Consider the following 24824-nt stretch of genomic DNA (forward strand, 5'->3'; position numbering starts at 1 on the left):
AAGTCAGTGTGAGAAAAAAAATCTGGATGTGTTAGAAGGCTCTGAGGGTAAAAGCATCATCCCCAAGCCCAGTGACCTGAGTTCCATCACTTTACCCACATGGTAGAAGGAGGCAGCCAACTCCAACATACAGATTATCCTCTGTGTTGACACATATGCAGTACACGCAGGCCTAGACCCATTCACAAATCTAAAATGAGTTATGTAAGCGTTTTATTAGGAAGTTCAATGCATACAAAGCATCCAGTGAACACTCCATAGATGGTTGTTCTGATAACTACTGAGTTTATGTTCTGATACCATGCAAAAGTCGGGAGAAGGGACACATGAAGATATCTCAATCCTGATGTCAAATTTACTATAATATGCGGTAGATATCCATGATTATATTTTGGTTTTCACATTTATTTTTGACAGGATAATTGTAGTGGTTCTACACTCATTTCTTATCAAATATGTAAATCCTATGATTTCCATTGTACAGTGAATGATGGAGATGCCAGTGATGCTGTAAACTTCCCTTGTGCTGTGTTGTGAAATGTGAACAATAGAATGCTTCTAGGATCTTACGGCATGTCCGTGGTATTCAACATGGCGTATGTTTGTCTACTTCTCACTGTGACTGTGATAAAGGATTGTTGAGGCTGAGTACCAGAGCCCGGTGTTGTTCTTAATTTCCTGCGGGTTGTTCTTAATTCCTGCGGGTTAGACGAGGGTTACGCAAGAAAAGACACAGACACGCGGCGGTACCACGTGGTACACTTTTTAATGGGAGGGGAAAACACACTAGGAAAAGTAAAAGGAAGGGACAAAGGGAAGGGATAAGAAGGGCCGAACTTGTGGCTTGTCCTTGCTTTTAACAGAGGATGCAAAGGCTTTTGGGAAATGTGTCCCGCGCTTGCGTGTGCTGGAGTCCAGAGGGATGCTGGGAATTGTAGTGTTGCAAGGGAACAACACCCGGCATAATGGTTTAGATGCAGTCCCAGCACTCAGGAGGCTTAGACAGGAGGCTGCAGTGCATCTGAGCCAAGCTCAGTTACAGTCAGAACCTGCTGCATTTTCTCTCACCTTTAAAGAGGAATGTTCCCGGTTTTGGATGAGGGAGCTGGTTCAAGGAAACACATTGGAGAATTGGTGTGAAAAGGAGTTTGTTTGGAGTCAGATTGCCATAAATAGAGAGAGGGGCAGAAGCGGGGAGAGAGAGCATGAGAGCGAGAGAGAGAGACAGACAGACAGAGAGACAGAGACAGAGAGACAGAGACAGAGAGAGAGAAGACCCACCATGGTGAATGCTCCAGGAGACTTCAGGGACCACTAACAAAGACTGAATGGAGAGATCTCTGGAGAGCATCAGGGTCCCCGTGGCTGAAGAACAAGGCTCAGACTTTGTAGGATGGAGGGGTAGGTTCACAGTAGGCGCCTGCAGCCAGGCTCTCTAATTTCCAGGCAGTAGGCAGGACAGACATGTGACACAACATAGGATGCCCTGTCATGAGAACTCACTTAGGTTAGTGTGGCACCAGCAAGGCAGCTCCTGGGGACTCATTTTGAGTGGAGCTCCATGGTGTCTCTATGTGTGACAGCAGGGAGGCTGTCACAGGGCAGCTTGTAGATTAGAAATTCTAGCACTAATGCTGGCAGAGTATGCATCAGCCATCAAAACATCACCAAGCTTTGTTTGTAGAATTACAAAACCTGTATTATAAAATATCAGGGCAGTGGTGGCTCATGCCTTTGATCCCAGCACTGGGGAGACAGATGTAGGGGGATCTCGGTGAGTTCAAGGCCAGCCTGGCTACAGGAGCTAGTTCCAGAACAGGCTCCACAGCCACAGAGAAACTCTGTCCTGAAAAACCAAAACAAACAAAAAATAACAGATGATTTTATGTAAATTTTTAATTATGAATTCATTCAAGAAAAAACGTTCTATCTTCATATCTCTCCAATGTTCTTTTTGGTTCATATTGAAAGACCTGGATAAATCCAGACCTCCCCAGCAGGAAGAAAATAGCCAAAAATCCAAGTAGGAAAAGAAGAATCAGGAATCTAGCATTAGCCAGTTTAGTGACTGTTTCAGGAACTAGCTGAAGATGAAGTTAGGTTGTAAGTAATCTTGAGAATAATCTTGAGAAACAGAGTTTCCCCCTTGTGATTGTCATTTTACGAACTAGCAGATAATGACCTTGGCAGTGGTCCTGAGAGGGAGGGGGTTGCCCCCTTGAAATCTTCACTGGTATTTTCGGAATTTTCTGTGAAACACTCCCTGCCAATTCCGGATCACTGGGCTGTGGTTTCTTCCGTTAAAAATCGCTTCTCCCACTCACTCGGGGTCGAACTCTCCCCCTCCGTGGGTTATGAGTCTTGACCCAGTGCACTGGTTCCTTCTCATCTCATCATTAAAGCCTCCTGAGATTGCAGCAAGGACGGTCTCTCGTGAGTTACTGGGGGGTTGTGTTATCCCGAGACTTGAGTGAGAGTATTCCCAGCTCTGGGGATCTTTCAATATTTCTTCCATAATTGTGTTTCATGGGAAAGCCTTTCCTGTGTTGAAATAAATGTCAGCGTGTATTGACACAGTTAGACTCACACACATTGCCGCACTGCTCAGCAGCGTGGTCAGTGCTGTGCACTCCTGGTCACCTTCATTCTTGTCACTGAAGTTCGAGGCTGGTGGCAGACCTGACCACAAAGTCAAATCTTTGCACAGTGTGGCAATGAAATTGTGGCTGCAGAGAAAGTTCACGAAGAGGTAGATGGCTGTCTGAGCATTTCATTATTTTGATTCCCAAGAAGGCCGTAGGAAGAAACCGGGGAGGCACTGGTTCAACTCTGTAAAAGATAAATATGGTTGCTCATCCCTCTAACACCTGCACTTGCTAGATTGAGGGAGGAGTACTGCCAGCAACTGGAGACCACGATGAACAGGAGAGAGCTCCAGCCCAGTCTGAGATGTGAAATAAATCCTTGCTTCCACAACAAAACCAAACAAAAGTTGCAAAGAATTTTATATAATCATTAACAATTCAGAAGATTCAGATTACAATATCGATTGGCAGCCATTGTGTTCACAGCAAGAACAGCAGTTCAGTCTCTTGACCTCATCAAGATGTGGAGTTTGGGCTAGGGGTTTAGCTAAGGGATGGAACACTGGCCCAGCATTTACAAGGTCCTGGGTTCAATCCCTCAAGTGCAAAGACCAAATTAAAACAACAGCAAAAGTCCAGGGGCTCAGCACTGGGGAGGGTGAGGGAGTTAAATCTCAGCTAGAGGTCAGGCTGGGGTGCACTGTAAGAGCCTGTCTCTAAAAATAAGAATAGAAAGAGGAGGAGGTGACAGGTTTGTTAAACAAAACTCAGACTATGCGGTCATATCCGTTCTTGCCCCGTATGTCATATTTAATAGATCTGAGAATATAAGGCACATGAGATAGGCATGCAGGAGTGGGGGGTGGGGAGACTGAAAGTGGAGACGGCTCATTGCTTTCCTCATACTGCGTTTCTGTTTTTAGATAATTCTCATGTATCTCAGGCTGTCTTGGCATCAAAGTTCCCTGTTGCTGAGGATGCCCTTCAACCTCCTAATCCTTCTGCTGCCAGCTCCAAAGCAGTGGAATCCTGTGGTGGTTTGAATAAGAATGACCTCCATAGGCTCATATCTTTGAATACTCGATTTCCAGTTATTGCGTCTGTTTGGGACAAACTGGAAGGTGTGGCAGTATTGGAGTATATGTGACATGCGTGTGACCTCTGAGATTTCAATACGTTCTGGGCATTTCAGTGTCTCTTTGTCTCTGGCTCAGGTTTGTGTCTCAAGTGTGACACCTCCTGCCCCAGCACCATGCCTTCCTGCCTGCTGCCATGCTCCCCACTGTGGTGGCCATGACCTCTAATCCTTTGAAACTGCAAGTCCCAAATCAAGCACTGTCCCTATAAGGTGCCTCAGTCGTGGCTTTTGTCACAGAAACAGAAGAGTGACTAAGACAGACACATGCACCTGTCAGCACACCTGGGTGTGCACAGTGCTCAGGATCCACCACCCCAGGACTCCACGCTGCTAGGCATCCACTGTGCCAACTCAGCCACATCCCCAGCTCTACACATGTTCAGCTTCTAATTCAGGGGACACTGAGGCAATAGCAACTGTCTATACTAGAAACCCTAACTCAAAGGGGGACCTGTGGGAGACATTCTGGGGAGGGATTCCTGAAAGGGATACAATGTATCAGATCAGCACTGGGCAGAGGCCCTGCTCTGGGCAGCAACAGAACACCTAATCGGCAGGGCACCCCTGGGCAGCTGGAGAGCCCCTGCAGCTTGCTAGTTTCCCTGCTGTGAGTGTGGAAAGTGTCTCTGCAGGGCTCTGCATGGGGCTCCTCCCACGCTGGGTGGGAATCTTGATTGTGAGCAGCTGTCCTGAACTGCAGCTTCCTCCCTTTCTCATCCTGTAAGCTCTCAAGTCCAGCCCCAGAGGACACTGCAGTTCCCTGTCCCTCACCTTAATTTCCTTCCCTTAGGGCCACACCTGCCACACAAAGCAAAACCCAGCCAGGAGCTCAGGTGCAAGAGGAGCCCAAGAGAAGACTTTCCAGACAGGTCTGGATCTTGTTTGGTCAGTTTGACCTGACCCTGAACATCTGGCTTCAGAAATTCAAACAAAACAAAACAAAACAGTTAAGGGTGGGAGATCTGATTGTCTGCGCTCTCCAGACAGGCTGTGCTGATCTGAGGGGAGTTCCTTCAGTAGGTGGAGCTGGGTATGCTTATGCGGAAGCATGCTATTGGTCAGTCCTTCTTCTGTAGTTTCTCTTTCTCTTCCTGGGCTCAAACTTTCGTTTCTTCTCCTTGGAGTCGGAAGTACTTTGAAGTTCTGGATTGGTGCGTTAATTCTCCGTATTTTACCACTTTCAGGCTGGCTGCTGGTTTGCTGAGCAATATTAGGGGCAGAGTTTGAAGGATTTTTTCAAGAAAAGCATTGCTTTGGCTTAGGTGAGTTTGTAGGCTAAAAAGGAGGATGAAGAGGGAGGGGCTGTTGGGCTCGAGCTGAAAATGCAGATGGAGGAGCCTGAGGAAGGGACTGCAGGTGGGGGAGGGGGAGAGGCCTAGTTTAGAGATGGCTTTTAGCCAGATCCAGCCGCCTCCTGCCATTTCATAATCTATAAATTTGTATTGTACCTTGACGAACACAGTTCCTTTCTCTACAGCTAAGCTAAGTCAGAGCCTCTTTTATTGAATATGTTTTTGTGTTATAATGTGGTGTTTCCGCAGTCGCTGGGACAGTGATTCTCAACCTGTGGGTCGCGACCCCTTTGGGGTTCCTTGAGTTTTTCACAAATATAATTCTATGGTTGGGGTCACTCCAACGTGAGGAACTGTATTAAAGGGTCACTGCATTAGGAAGGTTGAGAATCTCTGCCCTAGGAACTCTTAGGGCTCCTCTCTGGGTTTAGAGCTGGAGGCTGTGAGCCTGTTAGCTAGTCACTGACTCCCTGTGATAGCCCCAAGCCAGGACATGACCGCTGTTGTTTTCTTCTCCTTCAGCCATTTCCTGAAAATTGAAGCAGTGCTCAGTCCAGGTTGAGATTACAGCTACACAAAAGGCCAGAGGATCAGAAATGAGCCTCTTTTATAAAATATTTTTTAAAATGTTTGTGACTTAGCTCAGGGGTAGGCTCTTTTCAAGCCTTGGGTCCAGTTCCATGGGAAGGGGGTCTTCGAAGATGGGCAGACGGAGGAGGAGGAGACTCGCTAGAGTAGCATATCTGAAGATTCTCCCAGAAGTGACCGCTTTCCTGTTGTCTCTTAGAGAGGTGATACATTTTTGTTGCCCAGGCTGGTCTTCAACCCCTCAGTCGGCCCCCATCCCCACCTCCCGTCACTAGAGAGGCAGGTGCACATTACTGCTGCCACCCCCTTTTCTACCTCTGAATAATGGAAATTAGATTCTTGATTGATTTGGAAAACGTCTAATTATAAAATATCGTGAGAACCATGAGATTAACCAGTTTGATCAGGGATTTCACGGTTTTATCAAAGCTAATCTGGGCACCCAGGAGACATCGACAAACCTTATGATCCTGTTGGTTTTGTTTATTTCATTGCATATTGTGCTGGTTGGGTAGATGGCACATGCCATTAATCCCAATACTAGGAAGGCAGAGGCAAGAAGATCTTTGTGAGTTTTAGTCCAGCCTGATCTACATAGATGTTCCAGGGCAGCCAGGACTGCATAGTGAAAATCCTGTCCTCAAATGAATTGGAGAGAGAGAGAGAGAGAGACAGAGAGAGAGAGAGAGAACAATTGAGATGTTGATTCCTTACATTTTCCTAGAGTCTTTCTGTTCTTTTTGTTGTATTTCTGTTTTCTGCATTCTCTTCCCATCATATAAGTTTTGGCTTAGTCTTCTTTTTCTACTTCCCTGAGGTCAAGAATTAAGTTATTTACTTGAGACTTTATTTGTTTTTTATTTATTTAATGTAATTTTGTCCCAGTGGGCTTCCCTCTTAGACTGTCTGTAGTACCCAATGGAATTCCTTGAGATGAATGCTTCTAAACCTCTTTTTGATTTTTTCTTTGCTCATTAGTTTAGATAATGTTGTATAATTTCCATGTGTCTGTGAGTTTTCCCCAAATCCCTCTTGTAGTGATTTCTAGTTTTATACCACTGAGGTTAAAGAAGATATTTCATTTCAGCCTTCTTACATCAAGAGACCCAGTCTTGTATCCCAAAGGTTCCTTCTAGAGCAGTGTTCGTGTGTGTGTGTGTGTGTGTGTGTGTGTGTGTGTGTGTGTGTCTGTCAGTGGGGGGAGTGTCCTGTGCGTGGCTGGGTGAGTGCGATCCCTTGCTGAGTTCCTGTCTGCCTTCTCTCTGTTTCATTTCCTTGTGGAGCACTTAGAACTCTGAACAGTGCCCCTTTGTTCTCTCCTTGACCTCTGTCTTTTACATGATACTTTGAGATGGGTATATTTATTTATTTATCTTTTTATTCTAAAAAATATTTTTTAAAATGTGATCATATTCTTTTCCCTTCCCCAGCTTTTCCCAGATTCTCCCCTCCTTTCCTTCAATCCAACTTCATGCCCCTCCCTTAAATTTTGAAAATAAGTTTTCTTCAGTGCTCACTGGGTACATCAGTAACATTCCAAGGCTAGCCCCGTGCTCCCTGTGCATATCAGTAAAACTCCAAGGCTAGCCTTGTGCTCACTGGCATATCAGCAACACTCTAAGGCTAGCCCCATGCTCACTGGTAGTTGCTCAACACTAATGGATTCCACATTTGTTTGTTTGTAGGATTTTTTTTTTCTGTCTTACTCTTACTGGTTTTTTATTTGTTTCGACATGATACTTCCAAGTGAGCTAACTCTGTTGATAGAGTTTTTGCTTGATTGTGGGTGTCTGTGTTGAATCTATTTCAGGGTCAGTTTCATTCAATGAATTATTAAACTCTAGAATTTTAGTGCTTTTTCTATAGAATTGTCAATTTTCTGGTTTTCCTCATTAACTGTTATTTTGAATTTCTGTCTGGATTGTTCATTATTTCTATCGCCTGAAGTCAATGCTAGAATATCATAATAGTCCTTTGATAAGGTGATGTTTCTCACTTTTTGATGTTTTTGGTTTTTGTTGTTTGTTTGTTTTTTGTTTGTGGTGTGTGCCTATGTGTGTGTGTGTGTCTGTGTTAATGCCTGCATATTATGGAGCAACTAACTCTTGCAAATTTTTCTGTTTAGAATCTATGGGGAAGGATTTACACATTCCATATAAGGGTGGCACTTGATTAGGTGGCTCTGATCCTAAGTGGGCACAGTGGTGGAGTCTTCATATGGTTCTAACGGCAGGGCTCAGTGCTTGCCACGTCTGAAAATGTCTCTATGGCCTCAACTGCAGGCATTTATGACAGCAGCAACAGCTATGCAGCTTGCTAGCATCCTTAGTAGGAAGGATTGTAGGGGACTTGATCGTTTCCCCTTCCAAAGTATGAAGGCCAATGGTAGCCTCTCTTAGATATGTGCTCAGAGTGTCTATGAGGTCATGGGTGTGTGAAATGAACCACTGTGGCATATAGAAGCTGCTTTATAAGTTTCTCACCACCAAAATACTGATAGATGGTGTCTTCATTAGGGTTTCTATTGCTGTGAAAAGACACCATGACCATGGTAACTCTTATAAAGGAGAACTTTTAATTGGGCTTAGCTTACAATTTCAGATGTTTAGTCCATTATTGTCGTGGTGGGAAGCATGGTGGTGTGCAGGCAGACATGGTGCTGGAGGAGGAACTGATCCTCAGGCAACATCTTGATCCTCAGGCAATAGTAAGTAAACTGTCTACCACACTGAGCACAACTTTAGCAAAGGAAATCTTAAAATCCACTCCCACAGTGACATACTTCCTCCAAGAAGGCCACACCCACTCCAACAAAGCCACACCTCCTTGTAGTACCACTCCCTTTGGGGGCCGGTTTCTTTCAGACCACCACAGATGGAGATTACTACAAAGCATGACCTGAGACCCTCAGGCCCATCATAGCTGCTTAGGTCCAAGGAGAAGGAATGTGCCTCTGACTCTGACTCTGAGGCGGGGCAGGGCAGGGCAGGGGGGGACTGGATGGGAGCAGGGCAGGAGGGATTGTGGGACAAGGGAGGGCGGGGCAGGGCAGGCCATGGCACCATCATAGATTCAGGAATGAAAAAGAACTCTGTACAAAATGGCAGGCAGACTCAGAAAGAAATTAGGGAAACAAACAATACCTTTCACAATAACTTCAAATAGTATAAAATTTCTTGAGGTAATTCTAACCAAGCAAGTAAAAGACTTGTATGATAAAAACTTCAAGTCTTTGAAAAAATTGAAGAAGGTATCAGAAGATGAAAAGATCTCCCATGCTCATGGATCTGTAGGATGGACATAAAATGGCCATCCGACAAAAAGCAATCTATAGATTCAACTAATTCCCATAAAAATTCCAACACAATTCTTTACAGACTTTGAAAGGACAGTCCTCAGCTTCATATGGAAAAACAAATCCTGAACAATAAAAGAACTGCAGGGACCACCATCCTTGACATCAGGTTACACTACAGAGCTATGGTAATAAAAACAACATGGTATTGGCATAAAAATAGACACAGTGATCAGTGGCATTGAATTGAAAACTCAGACATAAATCCACACACCTCTAGACAACTGATTCTTTTTTAACTTTTTTTTTTTTAAGACAGGGTTTCTCTCTAGCTTTGGAGCCTTCCTAGAACTCACTCTGTAGACCAGGCTGGCCTCAAACTCACAGAGATCCGCCTGACTCTGCCTCCTGAGTGCTGGGATTAAAAGTGTGCACCACCACCACACTGTGGACACCTGATTTTTAATTTTAAAAAAAAAAAAGCCAGAAATAAGACAGTGGTGGTGCCGCATGCCTTTAATCGCAACATTTGAGAAACAGAGGCAGGAAGATCTCTGTGAGTTCAAGGCCAGGTGGTATACAGAGCAAGTTCAAGGACTGGCTCCATGGCTACTAAAAAACCCTGTCTCAGAAAACCAAAACAAAAGAGTCAGAAATATAGGATGGAAAAAGAAAGCATCTCCAACAAATGGTGCTGGTCTAATTGTATATCTGCATGTAGAAGAATGCAAATAGATCCATATCTATCACCATGCAAAAAACTTAAATCTAAGTGGATCAAAGACCTCAAAATAAAAGCAGATACACTGAACCTGACAGAAGGGAAAAGAGGAGTAGCCTTTGGTTCAAAACCAAACACTTTGGTCTAAAAAGAAAAAGTAAAAACAAGTAAACTAGGTTTCATTTTGTTTTGAGTTGTATATTTGTGGGCCTGCCTGTGTGTATACACATTTGAAAGGATGGTAGGGTGGTTACAGCTGGTAGATTCCTTGAAGCTGGAGTTACAAGTAGGTGTGACCTGCTTCACGTCGGTGCCAAGAAGTCTACTAGGATCGTCTACAAAGTAATAAACACTCATAAACAATAAGAAAAATCATTGCCTATGTGAATCAGGAGATGAGCTGTGTACACTCCACGTCAGCACCAGTCTCTCTGGTAAGAGACTGGTAAACAGGATCAGAGGGTCTCACTGACTAGTGCTGATGAAGGAGGAAGTATAGTGGGGGAGAAGTGAGTAGTTTGGTGCTTGTAACACTGAAGATGTGATTTTGTCCTGGGAAAGAAAGGAAAGAATAGAATGTCGATTACACGAGGTGATAGAAGGAAACACGATCTTCCTGGTCTTCAGTGAAAGGAAATAACAATCCTGCATCTGAAATTAGTCATTTTGGATGAAATACAGCAGAGGACTTGAAAGTATGACAGCATTCTTCTTTGCCATGTCACTGAACTTCTCTCTGTATTTCTCTCCTTTCTTCTTTTCCCTTATCATCGAGGGCATTCATTGATCTCTTCGCGGTTCCATGTTGATTTTCCCTTGCTTACTTGTCCCCCTTCTCATCCACCCAGTCACTCAGGTACCTGAGCAGAAGTGTCAGGAGTACAGACAAAAAGACTCAGCATCACAGCAACAATGACCTCATCAGTCCTGGGGATGATCAAGGAGGAGGTGACCTGTCCTATCTGCCTGGAGCTTCTGAAAGACCCTGTGAGTGTCAATTGTAACCACATCTTCTGCAGAGCCTGCATCACTCTGAACTATGAGTCCAGCAAAGGCAAAGAAGGGGAGGGCATCTGCCCTGTGTGCCGAGAATGTTACCTGTTTGGGAATCTGAGGCCTAATTGGCATGTGGCCAACATAGTGGAGAGGCTCAAGGAGTTCAAGTCCAGCCCAGAGGAGGAGCAGAAGGTGAATGTCTGTGCAAAGCATGGAGAGAAACTCCAGCTCTTCTGTGAGAAGGACATGGTGGCCATCTGCTGGCTTTGTGAGAGATCTCAGGAGCACCGTGGTCACCAAACAGCTCTCATTGAAGAGGTGGCCAATAAGTACAAGGTAGGAAGTGGGAGGGTGTGGGACACAGAGCAGGAGGCAGTAACAGATGGGAAATCTCCACTTGGTGTGACAGGTCAATTACCTGGACATCATAGGCTCTGGGGTAGTTACATCATTCTATTTAGAGTCCTAAAAGGACATGATGGTTTATTCCACTAAATTGTATAAGAATCCACCTGGAGTACAAATATTAAGATGGAAAAACTGTTTTGTAACTCTCCCTATGAATTTGAGTCAATGATCAAGAAAAGCCACTTGTAGAACAGGTTATTTATTCCATATTTGTCGTACTTCATTGTTTATGTCAGATTCATTCACACTACCCAACATCCAATCCAGTGACTTCCAACCATGTAACTAGTAAATGATTGACATACAGAAGTGAAGACAATGTGTGTGTGGCAGTTGAAATGTCTGGGAAAAGGGGAAAGAATTCCATAGTGAGATGCACAGAGGCAAGTTCTGTGTTGGATCTATGTTTTCTGGGTTGTTTTTTGTCTGTTTGTTTGTTTGTTTGTTTGTTTTGAGTCCACATGTAAATTTATGGAGACTTGTTGACTGAGTTTTCTGTCCTGCCCAGTTCCCGCAGTCGTTAAGTCCCAAAGAAATCATGCAGGGGTCTACATTAGTTATAAACTGATTGGCCAATTAGTCAGGCTTCGTATTAATTCTTATGACTTATATTAGCTCATTATCCTTGTCTATGTTAGCCACATGGCTCAGTACCTTTTTCAGCAAGGCACTCACATTTTGCTTCTGCTGTGGCTGTTCAGGACTCCGAGGAATGGACCTTTTAAAGAGCTGCAGGGTTTTGCAGCTAAAGCTGAGTCAGGAAGCCTCTCTTAAATGATTGCCTCTAGCAAGCAGAACCCACCTGAGAAAATGTTGCTATCAATAAGCCATGCTTAACTCTATTCTTTTCTGTCTAGAATTACTTCCCAAGCTCTGTCAGGCTTTATGTGGATACCGGCATCCACATGTTGGTACCATTTGTTGGAGGGTTTCTGTCTTACCCAGTTCCTGCAGGAGGTAAATCCCAGAATATAGGCATTTGTCCCAACCAGAGACTGTTGCAACATGCACCAGGCCTACCAGGGTTTGCACCAGATGGGATTTTCAAGATGGGAGAAGTGGGCACAGGAGACATCCCTAACCCAGAAGCAATCTGCAATTGATAGCTACTTGTAAATGAAAACTTACTTTCTCCAATGGAGTATCAATGGGGAAATGAACCATTTTTACAGCTCCGCTTCTCAGCAGTAGACTGACTACTGAACAACTTTAAGGGAACCCATATTTGGAGGTTCTTCCTCTCAGCTGTTAAGTCTGGACTGTGGTGATATGTACAGTTAAGCCTTTATGTCTAGCTTTGAGTGAAATGATTCATCAAAGCCTTTGCTATGTTTGTGTTAATCAGTAGAGGCAGAGAAAGTGCTCTGAGAGTGTTTAAACCTTGAAGAATGTTATCTGGGGAATCTATACTTGGTGTTACATGAGAGTTTGCAGCTGCACAAAACTCGGTCCTAAAATACTTCTGGAAGAACTGAAGGTTTTACTTTTGATTATTCCTAGCCATAGTCAAACAACGCTGAGATTTGTGTAGGATATCTCCTTTCTGATGTGGGATTTCCCTCTGTTTGCTGTGATTACCATTAATGAATAAAGAGACTGCTTTGGACCTATAGCAGTGCAGAACTTAGCTAGGCAAGGCAAAACTAAACTGAATGCTGAGAGAAAGAAGGCAGAGTGAGGGAGACATCATGAAGCTAGCACTGGATACAGATGTGCTGAAACTTTGCTGGTAGGTCATGACCTCATGGTGATGCACAGATTAATGGAGATGGGTTAAATTAATACCCAAGAGTTAACCAGTAAGAAGCTAGAGATAATGGGCCAACCAGTAATCTAAGTAATATATTTTCTGTGTGATTACTTCGGGTCTGAGATACTGCGTTGCCAGGAAATGAGCAAAGGCCCTCCTTGCTACAAATCAAAGGTAGCAAGAGCAAGATAGCTTCATTAATTCCCAGCCCTATAAACCTTGTACATGTTTGGATAAAGTAACTAGAGTGAGCTACCTTGGTGTCAGTCCTTTCAAAGAGACTCAACCTACCTCTCTGCTCCTTTGGAAAATGAAACTTAGCATATTAGTGAGCTTCTCTTTCTACTTAGGCACCTATGATTGATGGATGTCAAACAATACTGGGGATTTCGTTTTATTGCTATGTTTGTGTTGTTGTTGTTATTGTTGTTGTTCTTAGGTTTTTTGTTTGAGAGAGATTTTTGGTATTATTTTTTTGTTTTATTTTTGTTTTTTGCTTTTTCTACTCTACAGTTCCTTTGTTTTTATGTTAAAGCTTGGGTTTTTATGGGATTCCCATGAGTTGGAAACCTTGTGTGTCTCTGCATTTATATGCATTTCTTTTTTTTTTAATTTTTTAAATTTATTTATTTATTAAGGATTTCTGCCTCGTCCCCACAACCGCTTCCCATTTCCCTCCCCCTCCCCCGATCAAGTCCTCCCCCCCTCATCTGCTCGAAGAGCAATCAGGGTTCCCTGACCTGTGGGAAGCCCAAGGACTGCCCACCTCTATCCAGGTCTCCTAAGGTGAGCATTCAAACTGCCTAGGCTCCCACAAAGCCAGTACGTGCAGTAGGATCAAAAACCCACTGCAATTGTTCTTGAATTCTCAGTATTCCTCATTGTCCGCTATGTTCAGCTAGTCCGGATTTATCCCATGCTTTTTCAGACCTAGGCCAGCTGGCCTTGGTGAGATCCCAATAGAACATCCCCATTGTCTTAGTGTGTGGGTGCACCCCTCGTGGTCCTGAGTTCCTTGCTCGTGCTCCGTCTCCTTCTGCTCCTGATTTGGACCTTGAGATTTCTGTCTGGTGCTCCCATGTGGGTCTCTGTCTCTGTCTCCTTTCATCGCCTGATGAAGGTTAATATTCCTGAAGATGTTTTTCATTTTGCTCTTTTTCTGGTTTTATTGTTTTGTCAAATTCCAAAGTATTTCTTCTTGTTGTTATTTTTATTTCCTTATTATTTCCTAGATGACTATTTCTTTTTTAGCAAGAGACATACAGAATATGGATCTGAATGGGAGAGCAGGTAGAAAGAAACTGTGAGGTGTACAGGCCAGGCAATCTTAAACAAAATATATTTTATAAAAAAAGTTCAGTGAAGAAAAATATATTAAATACAGAAAAAAACTACAGTTCATAAAAAGAAAAAGAAATGACAAAAGAAAGTGCATGTGACCAGTATGGTAGGGCTTGGCTCAGTCCCAGAACTCTGGCAAGTTTGAGTTTGAGGTTATACAGGTCTAGACAGAAATTCCAGGACAGCCAGGCCTACATAGTAAGATCCAGTTTTTTTTTTTTTTTAAGAATGTGCATGTATCAACAGCAAGGCATATGATGTATGTATACATTTATAGGAAAGACAAGAAAACATAGCAAAATTATTCCAGTTTATTGATAACTGAATGAAAGTAACCAGTGTAGTAAGAGCTGCGGGGCTGCATCCCCGGCATCCGGCCACCCACATGGCTTATGCCCCAAAATAATTACACGGAAACTGTATTCTTTTAAACATTGCTTGGCCCACTAATTATAGTCTCTTACGGGCTAATTCTCATATCCCGATCAACCCATCTCTAATAATCTGTGTAGCATCAGTCTTACCGGGAAGGATTCAGCATGTCTGATCTGGCAGCTCGCTTTATGGCGTCTGCCTCAGAGAGCAGAGCTATCGTGTCTGGCTCTGAGAGGAGCTGCATGATTTCTGACCTCACTTCCTCTTCCTCCCAGCATTTTGTTCTGTTTATTCCACCCACCTATGTTCTTACCTATCAGGGCCAAGGCAGTTTATTTAGCCAATGACCTTCCTCCATCAAACCAGTTTGTGCTTGGTGGAATGACAGACTGGGACACATTTCTGTGTCTTGTCTGTCTGGGGCTTGTGTGTGTAAATGCAAAAATTGATTGAGCTAAAGATGAACATTTGCCTACTTTATGTGCACAAATCATGGCACAAGATACTAAAAAGAGAACAGTCTTAGACCTCCTGTCTTTCCAGAAGGGTTTCTTGGCATTTGGCTAGGAGCAGCTGTCATACTAAGCACACAGCTTGACTCTGCTACAATTCCTCTCCCACAGGGGAAGCTCCAGGCTGCCCTGGAGTTGCAGATGGCTAACGAGAAAAGATGTGACCACTGGGAAGATGACCTTCAAAAGGAGAGAACTACCTGGGAGGCAAGTGGGGACCCTACCTCCTAAGGGAGTTAACCTGATGCCTGGAAGGGACCTGGGCAAGAAGCTCCCTGGCTCTTCATTCCCTGGAGGCTGATGGGGACAAGAGGCCGTGATTAGTCCTCTCTGCCTGTTCCCTTAGAGCTGGGACTGCACAGAGAGTGCATCACAGCTGAGCCTGGCTGTTGAGGAGCTGACACCATGGCGGGGGCCTGGTGTGAATGGTTCTGAGTCCTGGGACTCGATCCTGTGGTGCGTTATGGAACTCTGATTGTTGGGAAGATGCTTGGGAACAGTCACAGTTTTATCCTTGGGGCTACTTTTTTCAGGGGTTCAGAGGCAGAATGAGGAGTATACAGACAGGAATAGGGATCAGGGACACCTGTGTGAAAACTGAGCCACAGCCTTGCATCCCAATTTGGATAAAAGACCATGGTAAATATGACCTAAGATCTGTATTTTGGAATATCATGAACAGATACTGAAAAAAGACACATGCTTACCTAAGATTCCCTTCCCAAGCCAAACTCATTTCCCATGAGAACTCCCAATTAGAACAAATTTTTTTCTGTCTCTCAGTCATATTAGGACAGTCTGAATAACTCTCGGTTTTCTTATCCCTGAAGAACCAAATACAGAGTGAGATAGAAAACGTTCAGAAGGAGTTTAAAGGACTGCGGGAATTCCTGGACTCCAAGGAGAAGAATGAGGTGGAGAAACTGATGAAAGAAAAGGAAGACATCCTAGACATCCTGGAAGGTTCTCAAAATGAGCTGGTGAAGCAGAGGGAGTCAGTGAGAGACCTCATCTCAGATCTGGAGCATAGCCTGCAGTGTTCAACCATGGAGATGCTGCAGGTAAGACTGCAGGAGGTCGGCATCTGAGAGTCAGGACACCTGGAAGCCATTTCCCTCCCTCTGTGCTGCTGTGATCTCCCTGGTGAGGACAGTAGGGCTCTCTGGACCCTCCCCGAACTCTTTCCTGAATCAGTTTCAAAGGCTGGGGAATCACTGCAAGCATGGATGACAAGAGGAAGTTGCATGTTTTAGTTTATCAAGTACAGTACAGTAACAGAACCATGTAGAGAAGATCTGTTGCATCATGGGTAGTTACTCCCCTGCTGAAATGTGAGCATGCATGAAGCATATCCGACAGTCATTAGTCACTTTATCTGAATTTGAAATTACTGGAAATGGTTTCTCCCCTTGGATATTTGAAGCCTTTCACCCCACTGCCCTGATTCAGTGGTCTGGTCAGTGGGAGGGGAGTTACCATCCAAGATCTCGGAGATTTTCTTTCCTCTGTCTTTGAGTTTCTGAGATGAAAGGTGTCTTCTTTATTCTAACAGGTATAAAGTTTGTATTGTATTTTATCTCTATCGCACTTTTAAATCATTTAAACCAAAGGTATATTCTGGTGATGAAAATCTCGGTAAGAATTTGTTGCTTTTGTCTGAATTGTCAATCTCTTGGTACTTCCAGGAAATTTTCATGCTCCTTTAATTTCTTGGTTTCCATCATGTTGATTTAACTATTATCGAGGACACTCATTTATCACCTGTATTAGATTGAATTAGACATGTTTTGGCTAAACTAAGCTAGTTCAGATAGGTAGTAACTACAGCCACCATACTCTGCAAGCCTGAAATTGTATATCTTGGTCACAGAATCTGCCTACCATTCTCTGCCTCCAGCCCCTAATGACCCAAATAATAATCATTACTCTTGTGAGATCAGTTTTTGGATATGACACTTACTTAAATAGCATCACTTAGTGTTTTGTTTTTTTTTTTTTATTTTACTCAGCTGGTTTAGTATAACATAAATGCTCCGAGTGCAGCCATGTTGCCACAAATGGCAATACTTGCTTTGAATGTCTAATATTTTAACCTTCATGTTTATCATATCATATTTTTTCCATTCCTCTGGTTGTAGTTTTCCAGTGGACTCTATTTTATCTGCTATCATAATGACTCAGTGAACGTGAGCATACAGATGTCTCAGTGAGGACAAGTTTAACATCAGTTTTCTTCTATAACTAGAATTCTAGTTCTCTCAGAATTCTTTTTACTATGGATCCACATTTAATGGGTTATGTTATATAAACTACATGCATCTACTGCCTGTGATCCCAGGACATGAGAGCTTCTCATACACAGAAACAAAAACATGAGAAGAACACAGCTTTGAAAATAAGATATAAGCTTCCCAACCTGCATCCAGGTGTCCTGGCTCGCTCCTTTAATCCCAGCAGTTAGAACGCAGAAGCAAATGAAGGTAGGTGAGTTCAAGGCCATCCTGGTCTACGTAGTGAATTCCAGGCCAGCAGGGTTACATAGTGAAAAACAAATGTGGTCAAGGTGGATAGAGGAAGAGACTACAGGATTTACAGGTTTAAATGGAAAATACATAGTCCACTTCTAATCTAAAGGCCCAGGGATCATTGCAGAAGGAGGGCAGAAAACATGCAAGAGCGTGAGGTGGTGGATGAGTACAAGAGAAACAGCGTCTTCTGGACACAACTTAGCAGCAGCACATAAGACCTGGGATTGGCTCTGACACCAAACCCAAGACCTGTAGAAGCCTAAACCACGCCAAATCCACTACGGAAAGTGGACTTCCGTAGGAAGTTTAACCACACCCAAGGAGCTCCTAGTAATAGTTATCTGTAAGGAGAAAGATCACATTTCTCGAAGAATTTAACTTTAGTTAACTCTACCAATATCCAATGGAATCCGCACATGTGAGAACACTTGCATAGTGTTGGGCCTCAATCTGGGGACGAAGGACTCACAGAGCTGTCTACTAAACATATCAAAGTGGACCTGGTTGGTCAGGCATTGATATCTGTCCAATATAAAAGAGCCAAGTTAATATTGGAAGGCAGACAAGGGATATTTATTAATGTAGCCACATTTGGAAGATGGACAAAAATATTTTTAAAAAGCCCACTGTCCATCTTCATTTTCTCTAAGTGAGATCAAAGTTTAAACAGAGACCAAATATATGCACACATGAGTAGTCCTTGTCAAGGTGTGGTCCTGTCCATCATTCTCCCATCATTATCAGGTACAGACTCAGACCTTACGTGGTCTGGCAAGTAACAAAAACAGCATGAAATCTTTTAGGAGGTCAGTTCTGCATCTGGTATCGGTGCTTTCCTTCTCCCAGTGTGAGATTCCCTGAGAATTTCCACTTTTAGAGGGAGTCATCGATTCAGTGGTTTGTCAAATTGAGAGGCACACATGTCTCTTTAGAGTGACTTCTTTTCCCAGGAAAACTACAGAGAAAGAAGATAAAGAGAAAGAGAGAGATGATTAGCTGGACTTAAGTATCAAACAATCTAAGCTTCTGACCCTTGTGGCTTCTTCATTGTTAACATATTAAATTGTGTCTAAATGACTGAAATAATATGGAAATAAGCTTCTAAGATATGTTAGTTGCAAGGATGGTGATAGGTAGCTGACATGAAACTTGGAAAAGACACATGTGTTTATATGTTTAGTTGTATGCACAGCAAAACCTATGTAAGTTTTCAAACCTTCACTTATTCAGCTTTGGTCTCCAAATTCTTATAGTATGAGACAGAAAATATTGTACTAGTATACTTATAAAACAATTAATGAGCCTAGCATCGTCTTTATTTCATGTCTTGGAGAACTTTTGGTGACAGATTTGATTCTCTTTGACTTTGTCTCTGCACCCAGTGAGAGTGAGACCAGGATTTGCAAGAACATGCAGAACATGTTATTGACTTTGTTTTCTCCCTTCTCTCTAGGGTGTGAATCATGTCCTAACAAGGTATGTGTGGGCTGACATGGAAGAATAGCCCTGTTGTGTGATGAGAATGATTTAATATCTGACTAGAATAAATCTCTCATAGGTTTGGGGGAATTTAGACAAAGTGTTATTCTGAAGTTGCAGTAAGAAGGAGGAGGATGTAGGGAAAGACAGGCTCTGACTGTTTTGTAACTACTGGGGACTGATTTGATTCTCTTTTAGGGGTCTGGGTAAGGGGAGTCACAGAGTCAGGCTCAGCAGTGGGAAGAGGCAAATGGAGCCACAGGAGCTTTCAGACTCCTTGTGGTTCCATCATTCTGTCCGCGCTCTGTGCTTGTGTCTGGCTGTCTGCAGCTCACAGGTACTTGATTCACAGATTCATCCTAGATCCCTATCTTCCTTGTCTGCAGTGCTCACGGAATTGTATACTGGGAAAAATTCTTGTGGATTTGTGTATTTCGCATGGGGATAGAAAAGTGGGCACAATGCTCCGTGTGAACCACATACTTCAGAAGATTGGAAAGCTGTGCCCTTGTGTGTAAAGAGTCACACCCAGGCTGTCGGCAGCAGGCTCCTTCTGAACATATGAAGTTCATGTCAGCATGAGTCTGATGTTCCTTTCTTCTTTTCCAAAACGGTCATCTTAAAAAAATCTTAAAGATTCAGATCTGGCCAAGAGTGTCCATAGTAACATAGTGTTTGAAGTCTTGGCTTTCTCCAGATAATTTTTCATGTGACTCTCTTACCCCGGAGCAGCTTCTGCACCCTGACTTTAGCCTGTCCTGTAAAACCGCATTTATTTATTTGCTTCTTTCTTTATTTCTGTCTGTCTATCTGTCTCTCTGACTCTGTCTCTGTCTCTCTCTCTCTCTCTCTCTCTCTCTCTCTCTCTCTCTCTCTCTCTTTCTCTGTCTGTCTGCCTGCCTGCCTGCCTGCCTATTGCTTGAGTTTTTCTGACAGGTCTTCTCTCTGTAGCCTTGGTTGACCTGGAACTCATTCTATAGACCAAGCTGACATTGACCTCAGAAATTTACCTGCCTCTGCCTCTAGAATGCTGGGATGAAAGGCTTGTGACTCCATGCCCAGCCCACACATTATTTTTTTTTTACCTACGTTAGTAGGGGTTCTGGGGTGGGGGAAAGGGAGAGTGGGAACAAGTCGTTTGATGTACAAGTAAGGATCACGACTTTACTAACATCACTCAGCAAGTATAGGAGAGGTCATGAGTGTGTCACATCTGCATAGTTAGTATCTACCCTCTCTTTCCCTGCTCAGAATTCTCAGGAGAGCTCCAGGACCTCTATGGTTAGAATAATAGGGAGTAATAGGAAGTCCATAGTGGTTAGAGGTCACACTATCTGAGATGTGGATATCAATCTTTTGTCCCTAGGAGTCAGAACTTAAGACTGAAACAGCCCAAAATGGTCCCGAGTAAACAGAGAAAGATCTTCCGAGCTCCGGATCTGAAGGGCATGCTGCAAGTGTTTCAAGGTGAGAGCAGCTACATTCTGTGGTTACCTGGGGGACTCTAGGGGTGGCTGGGGCTGCACTCTCTGGACAGAAAGTGATGTTTCTGATCATGGGTAGAGGAACTCAGAAGAACAGAAAGTGTGTCCCAGTGATGTCATCATATATAATGGACATCATCATTCATCCCGTCCCATGTCACAGTTTCCAGATCTTCCCCCACTCTGCAGAGCACATTGACTTTAATGTTCTGATTCCCTTGCTTGCATTTAATGCTGTGCATTTTCATCATTTCAGGGCTCCTGGATGCCCAGCACCACTGGGGTAAGGAGAAATCGCACCATCAGCCTCTCTCGTCTCAATGTCTTTCAGAGTTTTTTTCTCTACTAATACTTATGTTTTATGTTCCTGCTCCCAATATGCACAGAAATCTGCCTCTCTTTGACTTTAAACTCAGCTCCTCCATGTTCCTCCTCACTTTCGCCTTAGGCTTCTGCTCCTTCTTTCACCAATAAGGCAGTACCCTGCCTCCCATGTGACTCTTAATTTATGTCTCATTTTTCTGCAGTTCACGTGACCCTGAATCAAACACAAGATAAAAACATTGTCATTAATGAAGACAAAAGACAAATACAACATCGAAATGGTAATAAAAGAAATTCTCAGATTTCTAAGACCTACAAATTGGGTGTCCTAGGGTATCCAGCTATTCACTCAGGGAAACATTACTGGGAAGTAGACGTGTCTAGATGTGACGCCTGGCTCCTGGGAATCAATAATGGAAAATGTGCTAAACCCCAGCTTTCTGCAGCAAATGAAAAGAACTTCAACATCAAATATAATTCTAATGTTAAACGACATGTACATTTTTCCCCTTTCACCTTTGACGATGAATACAAACATGATTTTGGGGACAGACAATATGTGAATTATCAACCTAAACATGAAGTTAAAGATGATTCTGATGATAAACAGCATGCAAATTATCAGCCCAAATATGGCTACTGGGTTATAGGGATGACGGACAGGTCTGTATATAATGCCTTTGAAGAGTGTTCTGTCACCCACAATGCCAGTGTCTTGCTCCTCTCTCTGACTCATCCTCCCACTCGTGTTGGAGTTTTCCTGGACCGAGAAGCTTGCACTCTCTCATTTTATGATGTTTCCAACCATGGATCTCTCATCTATAGATTCTATGAACCAAACTTCCCTAATGCTGTTTATCCATATTTTAATCCTATGACATGTTCAGAGCCATTGACAGTCTGTGGGCCACCTTCCTAAGCCCTCACCCATGTCTGCACAGTGTCCCTGTATCTGATGTATCCCATATGTCTGAGGTCTGTGGCATCATTTTAACTTTTTCTACCTTTTGACTTACCATTTCAGTGACCTTCACTTCTAAATACAAACCAGTATTGGTTCTTTTTCTTGATCCAGTTGCTTGTCTGTTTACGAGGTTATAGTAATTTATCTCTTCCCAGATTCCCATACACAATGTCTCTTACTCACAAGGTAAGGTAAGACCTCTGCTAACCCTCACTTACTGTTTTGTGGTGCCACAGATGGCAGCCAGGGCCTTGTGCATGCTGAGGAGGTGCTCTGCCCCTTAGCCACTTGTCTCAGCTCTGCCAAGTCTCCACAACCCCATTCCTCTGTCACTGACAGAAGATGACAGAAAGTTCTTCTCCAGCTTGTCTATTACTTTTGAAAATATATGTCGGAGTGTCTAGCCTAGGAATGAGCCCTTAGTGGTACATCAGTTTAACCTCAATGCTGTGCTTCATCAAAACCTAAGAAGGAAATATCTCCAACAGCGCCCACTAAGACTTTGTGTGCTCTGAGTACCTTCCTCTGCTCCATTTCTGCCACTCCCCATAGCAGTGTAGCCCTGAATGACATCCTCAAAGGCCTATACCTATGTCACTTTATTTTTGCATTTTTTATATGAATCGTGTTCCTATACTCTTGGTTGGTGTAAAAAAATAAATGTGGGGTCTGTTCTAAGGCCCCGAGGGTAAAAGCAAGCCTGCAGACAGGGCTTAGTCACTCAAACCCACCTGTAAAGGGAAGCCAACTCCTACAGATTAACCCCTGCCTCCCACACATGTGGTAGTATACACAAATGCAAAATGTATTATGTAAGTATTAAAATGGAAATAAATTCACTGAGAATAAAACATCTACTTTGCAGTCACTAAATGGTTGTAGGTTAGTGTGGGGGCAAAGATGCTGTACTGGGTTTAGATGCTGCAATGGGCAACTGGATAGGGCTGAGGGGGGCTAATATTTGACTTTCCTAATATTTGACTTTCCTAATATTTGACTTTGCTAGTTAGGTCCTGGAATGTGTCATCAAGTCTACTCCAGTATGGTGTGTGTGTGTGTGTGTGTGTGTATTTGGCTTTCGAGAAATTTCAGAATCAAACATGTCAGTTGGGTGTGACTGTAGCTCGAAATCTCTGAGAGATTTATCATAGGAATAGGACCTTCAACCTGACTTGGTTTGGAAAACCTGGATCCACTTCAAGGGACAAAAGGTCACATCATTTTAAAAAGCCAGCAATTCTTTTTTTTCCCTGCCCGAAAGCTAGCAACAACACGTGTTATTTTGCTAGCAGTCTGTCAGCTGATAAACTAAAGGACCTGCCACCTCTGCTGCTGCAACATTCCTGTTCCCTCCCTGCACTTCCACCTAGGCAGGCACTCTTTGGTATTTGAACTGATAACCCCTGAATCAAACATGTCAGTTGGGTGTGACTGTAGCTCGAAATCTCTGAGAGATTTATCATAGGAATAGGACCTTCAACCTGACTTGGTTTGGAAAACCTGGATCCACTTCAAGGGACAAAAGGTCACATCATTTTAAAAAGCCAGCAATTCTTTTTTTTCCCTGCCCGAAAGCTAGCAACAACACGTGTTATTTTGCTAGCAGTCTGTCAGCTGATAAACTAAAGGACCTGCCACCTCTGCTGCTGCAACATTCCTGTTCCCTCCCTGCACTTCCACCTAGGCAGGCACTCTTTGGTATTTGAACTGATAACCCCTTCTTGCCCTCATTCCAACCTGTGTATGCAAAGTAATGCTTTTTGCGTAGCCCGTTGTCTTCATGCTATACACAAACCAGCCTGCTGCCCCAACAAACAACTGCCCCAATGCAGACTTCCTAGGCTTCTAATACCCTAGTCTCTGTTCCTCCCTGGATCCTAGACCATTGGTGCTCCCTGAAGTCTTGGGCCTGGGGGAGTAGATACCAACACTTTTTCAGATCCTTAGTGTTATTGTACTATTTAGATCCTATCAAGTTTGTAAATCCTATGGTTTCCAGTTTACAGTGAAGGTGATAACAGTGATGCCAATGAACTTTACCTTGTGATGTGTTGTGAAACATAGACAATAGAATGTTTCTAGGAACTTACCTCATGTAAATTGTATCCAATAAGATGTCTGTTTTGTCTCCTTGCTGTGACTGTAATAAAGAATTGCTGAGATTGAGTACCAGAGCCTCCATAATGGTTTGGATGCAGCCCCAGCACTCAGGAGGCAGAGACCGGTGGTTGTGCATCTGAGCCAGGCTCAGTTACAGAGGAAGACCCTGCTCTCTTTGTTTTGCTTTTAAAGAGGACAGTGCCAGATTTTGGATGAGGTAGTTGGTTCAAGGGGACACTCTGAGGGATTACTGCACAATAAGGAGTCTATTTGGATTCAGATTGCCTTAAGTAGGCAGAGACACAGAAAGGGCACACCATGCTGTTTCCAGGAGAGTTCAGGACCTGGCACCAGGAAAGACTGAATGGAGGGATATCTGGAGAGTTTCAAGGGTTCTTGTGGCAGAGACATTTTCTCTAATACTTTTTAGGGTGAAGCTGGCATTGGGTTCCCAGCAGAAGCCTATAGCCAGACTCTCTGATTTCCAGGCAGGAGGCAGGACAGACAGGTGACGAAAGACTGGATCCTCTGTCATGAAAACTCACTTAGGTTAGTGTGGCACCAGCAAGGCAGCTCCTGGGGACTCATTTTTAGTGTAGCTCCATATGTGTGACAGCAGAGAGGCAGTTACAGAGCGGCATGTAGATTGGAGATTCTAGCACTACATGCTGGCAGAGAATGCATCAGTTACTCAAAACATCGCTATGCAGGGTTCTACCTTTTTTTTAAAAGATGCGGATCGATTTATTTTTCCTTGATTTTTTTATATTTATTTTTATTAAAAATTTCTGCCTCCTCCCCGCCTCTCATTTCCCTCCCCTTCCCCTGACTCCCCTTCCCCTCCCTCTACTGTCCAAAGAGCAGTCAGGGTTCCCTGCCCTGTGGGAAGTCCAAGGTCCTCCTGCTCCATCCAGGTCTAGGAAGGTGAGCATCCAAAGAGACTA

General features: G+C 43.5%; 1 protein-coding gene across 2 annotated transcripts; it reads left to right on the plus strand.

Moving 5' to 3' along the window:
* Nucleotides 1–4840: 4840 nt before the first annotated feature.
* Nucleotides 4841–23922, plus strand: LOC121458122 (tripartite motif-containing protein 30A-like). Of its 2 annotated transcripts, none has more exons than XM_041667252.1 (8): nt 4841–4874; nt 10468–10951; nt 15113–15208; nt 15832–16062; nt 18983–19005; nt 20375–20475; nt 20749–20775; nt 21020–23922. In XM_041667252.1, exons 2-8 carry the CDS (start codon nt 10532–10534, stop codon nt 21733–21735), a joined length of 1614 nt encoding a protein of 537 aa, XP_041523186.1. In that variant the 5' UTR covers nt 4841–4874; nt 10468–10531; the 3' UTR covers nt 21736–23922. The 2 variants fall into 2 exon arrangements, with proteins under 2 accessions (XP_041523186.1, XP_041523185.1); XM_041667251.1 differs by having other exon boundaries at nt 4847–4985; nt 21020–23921.
* Nucleotides 23923–24824: the final 902 nt, after the last annotated feature.

This window comes from Microtus oregoni, unplaced genomic scaffold (assembly GCF_018167655.1).
Source record: "Microtus oregoni isolate MIOR12 unplaced genomic scaffold, Mior012 000016F_ref0000370, whole genome shotgun sequence".
Taxonomy (NCBI): domain Eukaryota; kingdom Metazoa; phylum Chordata; class Mammalia; order Rodentia; family Cricetidae; genus Microtus; species Microtus oregoni.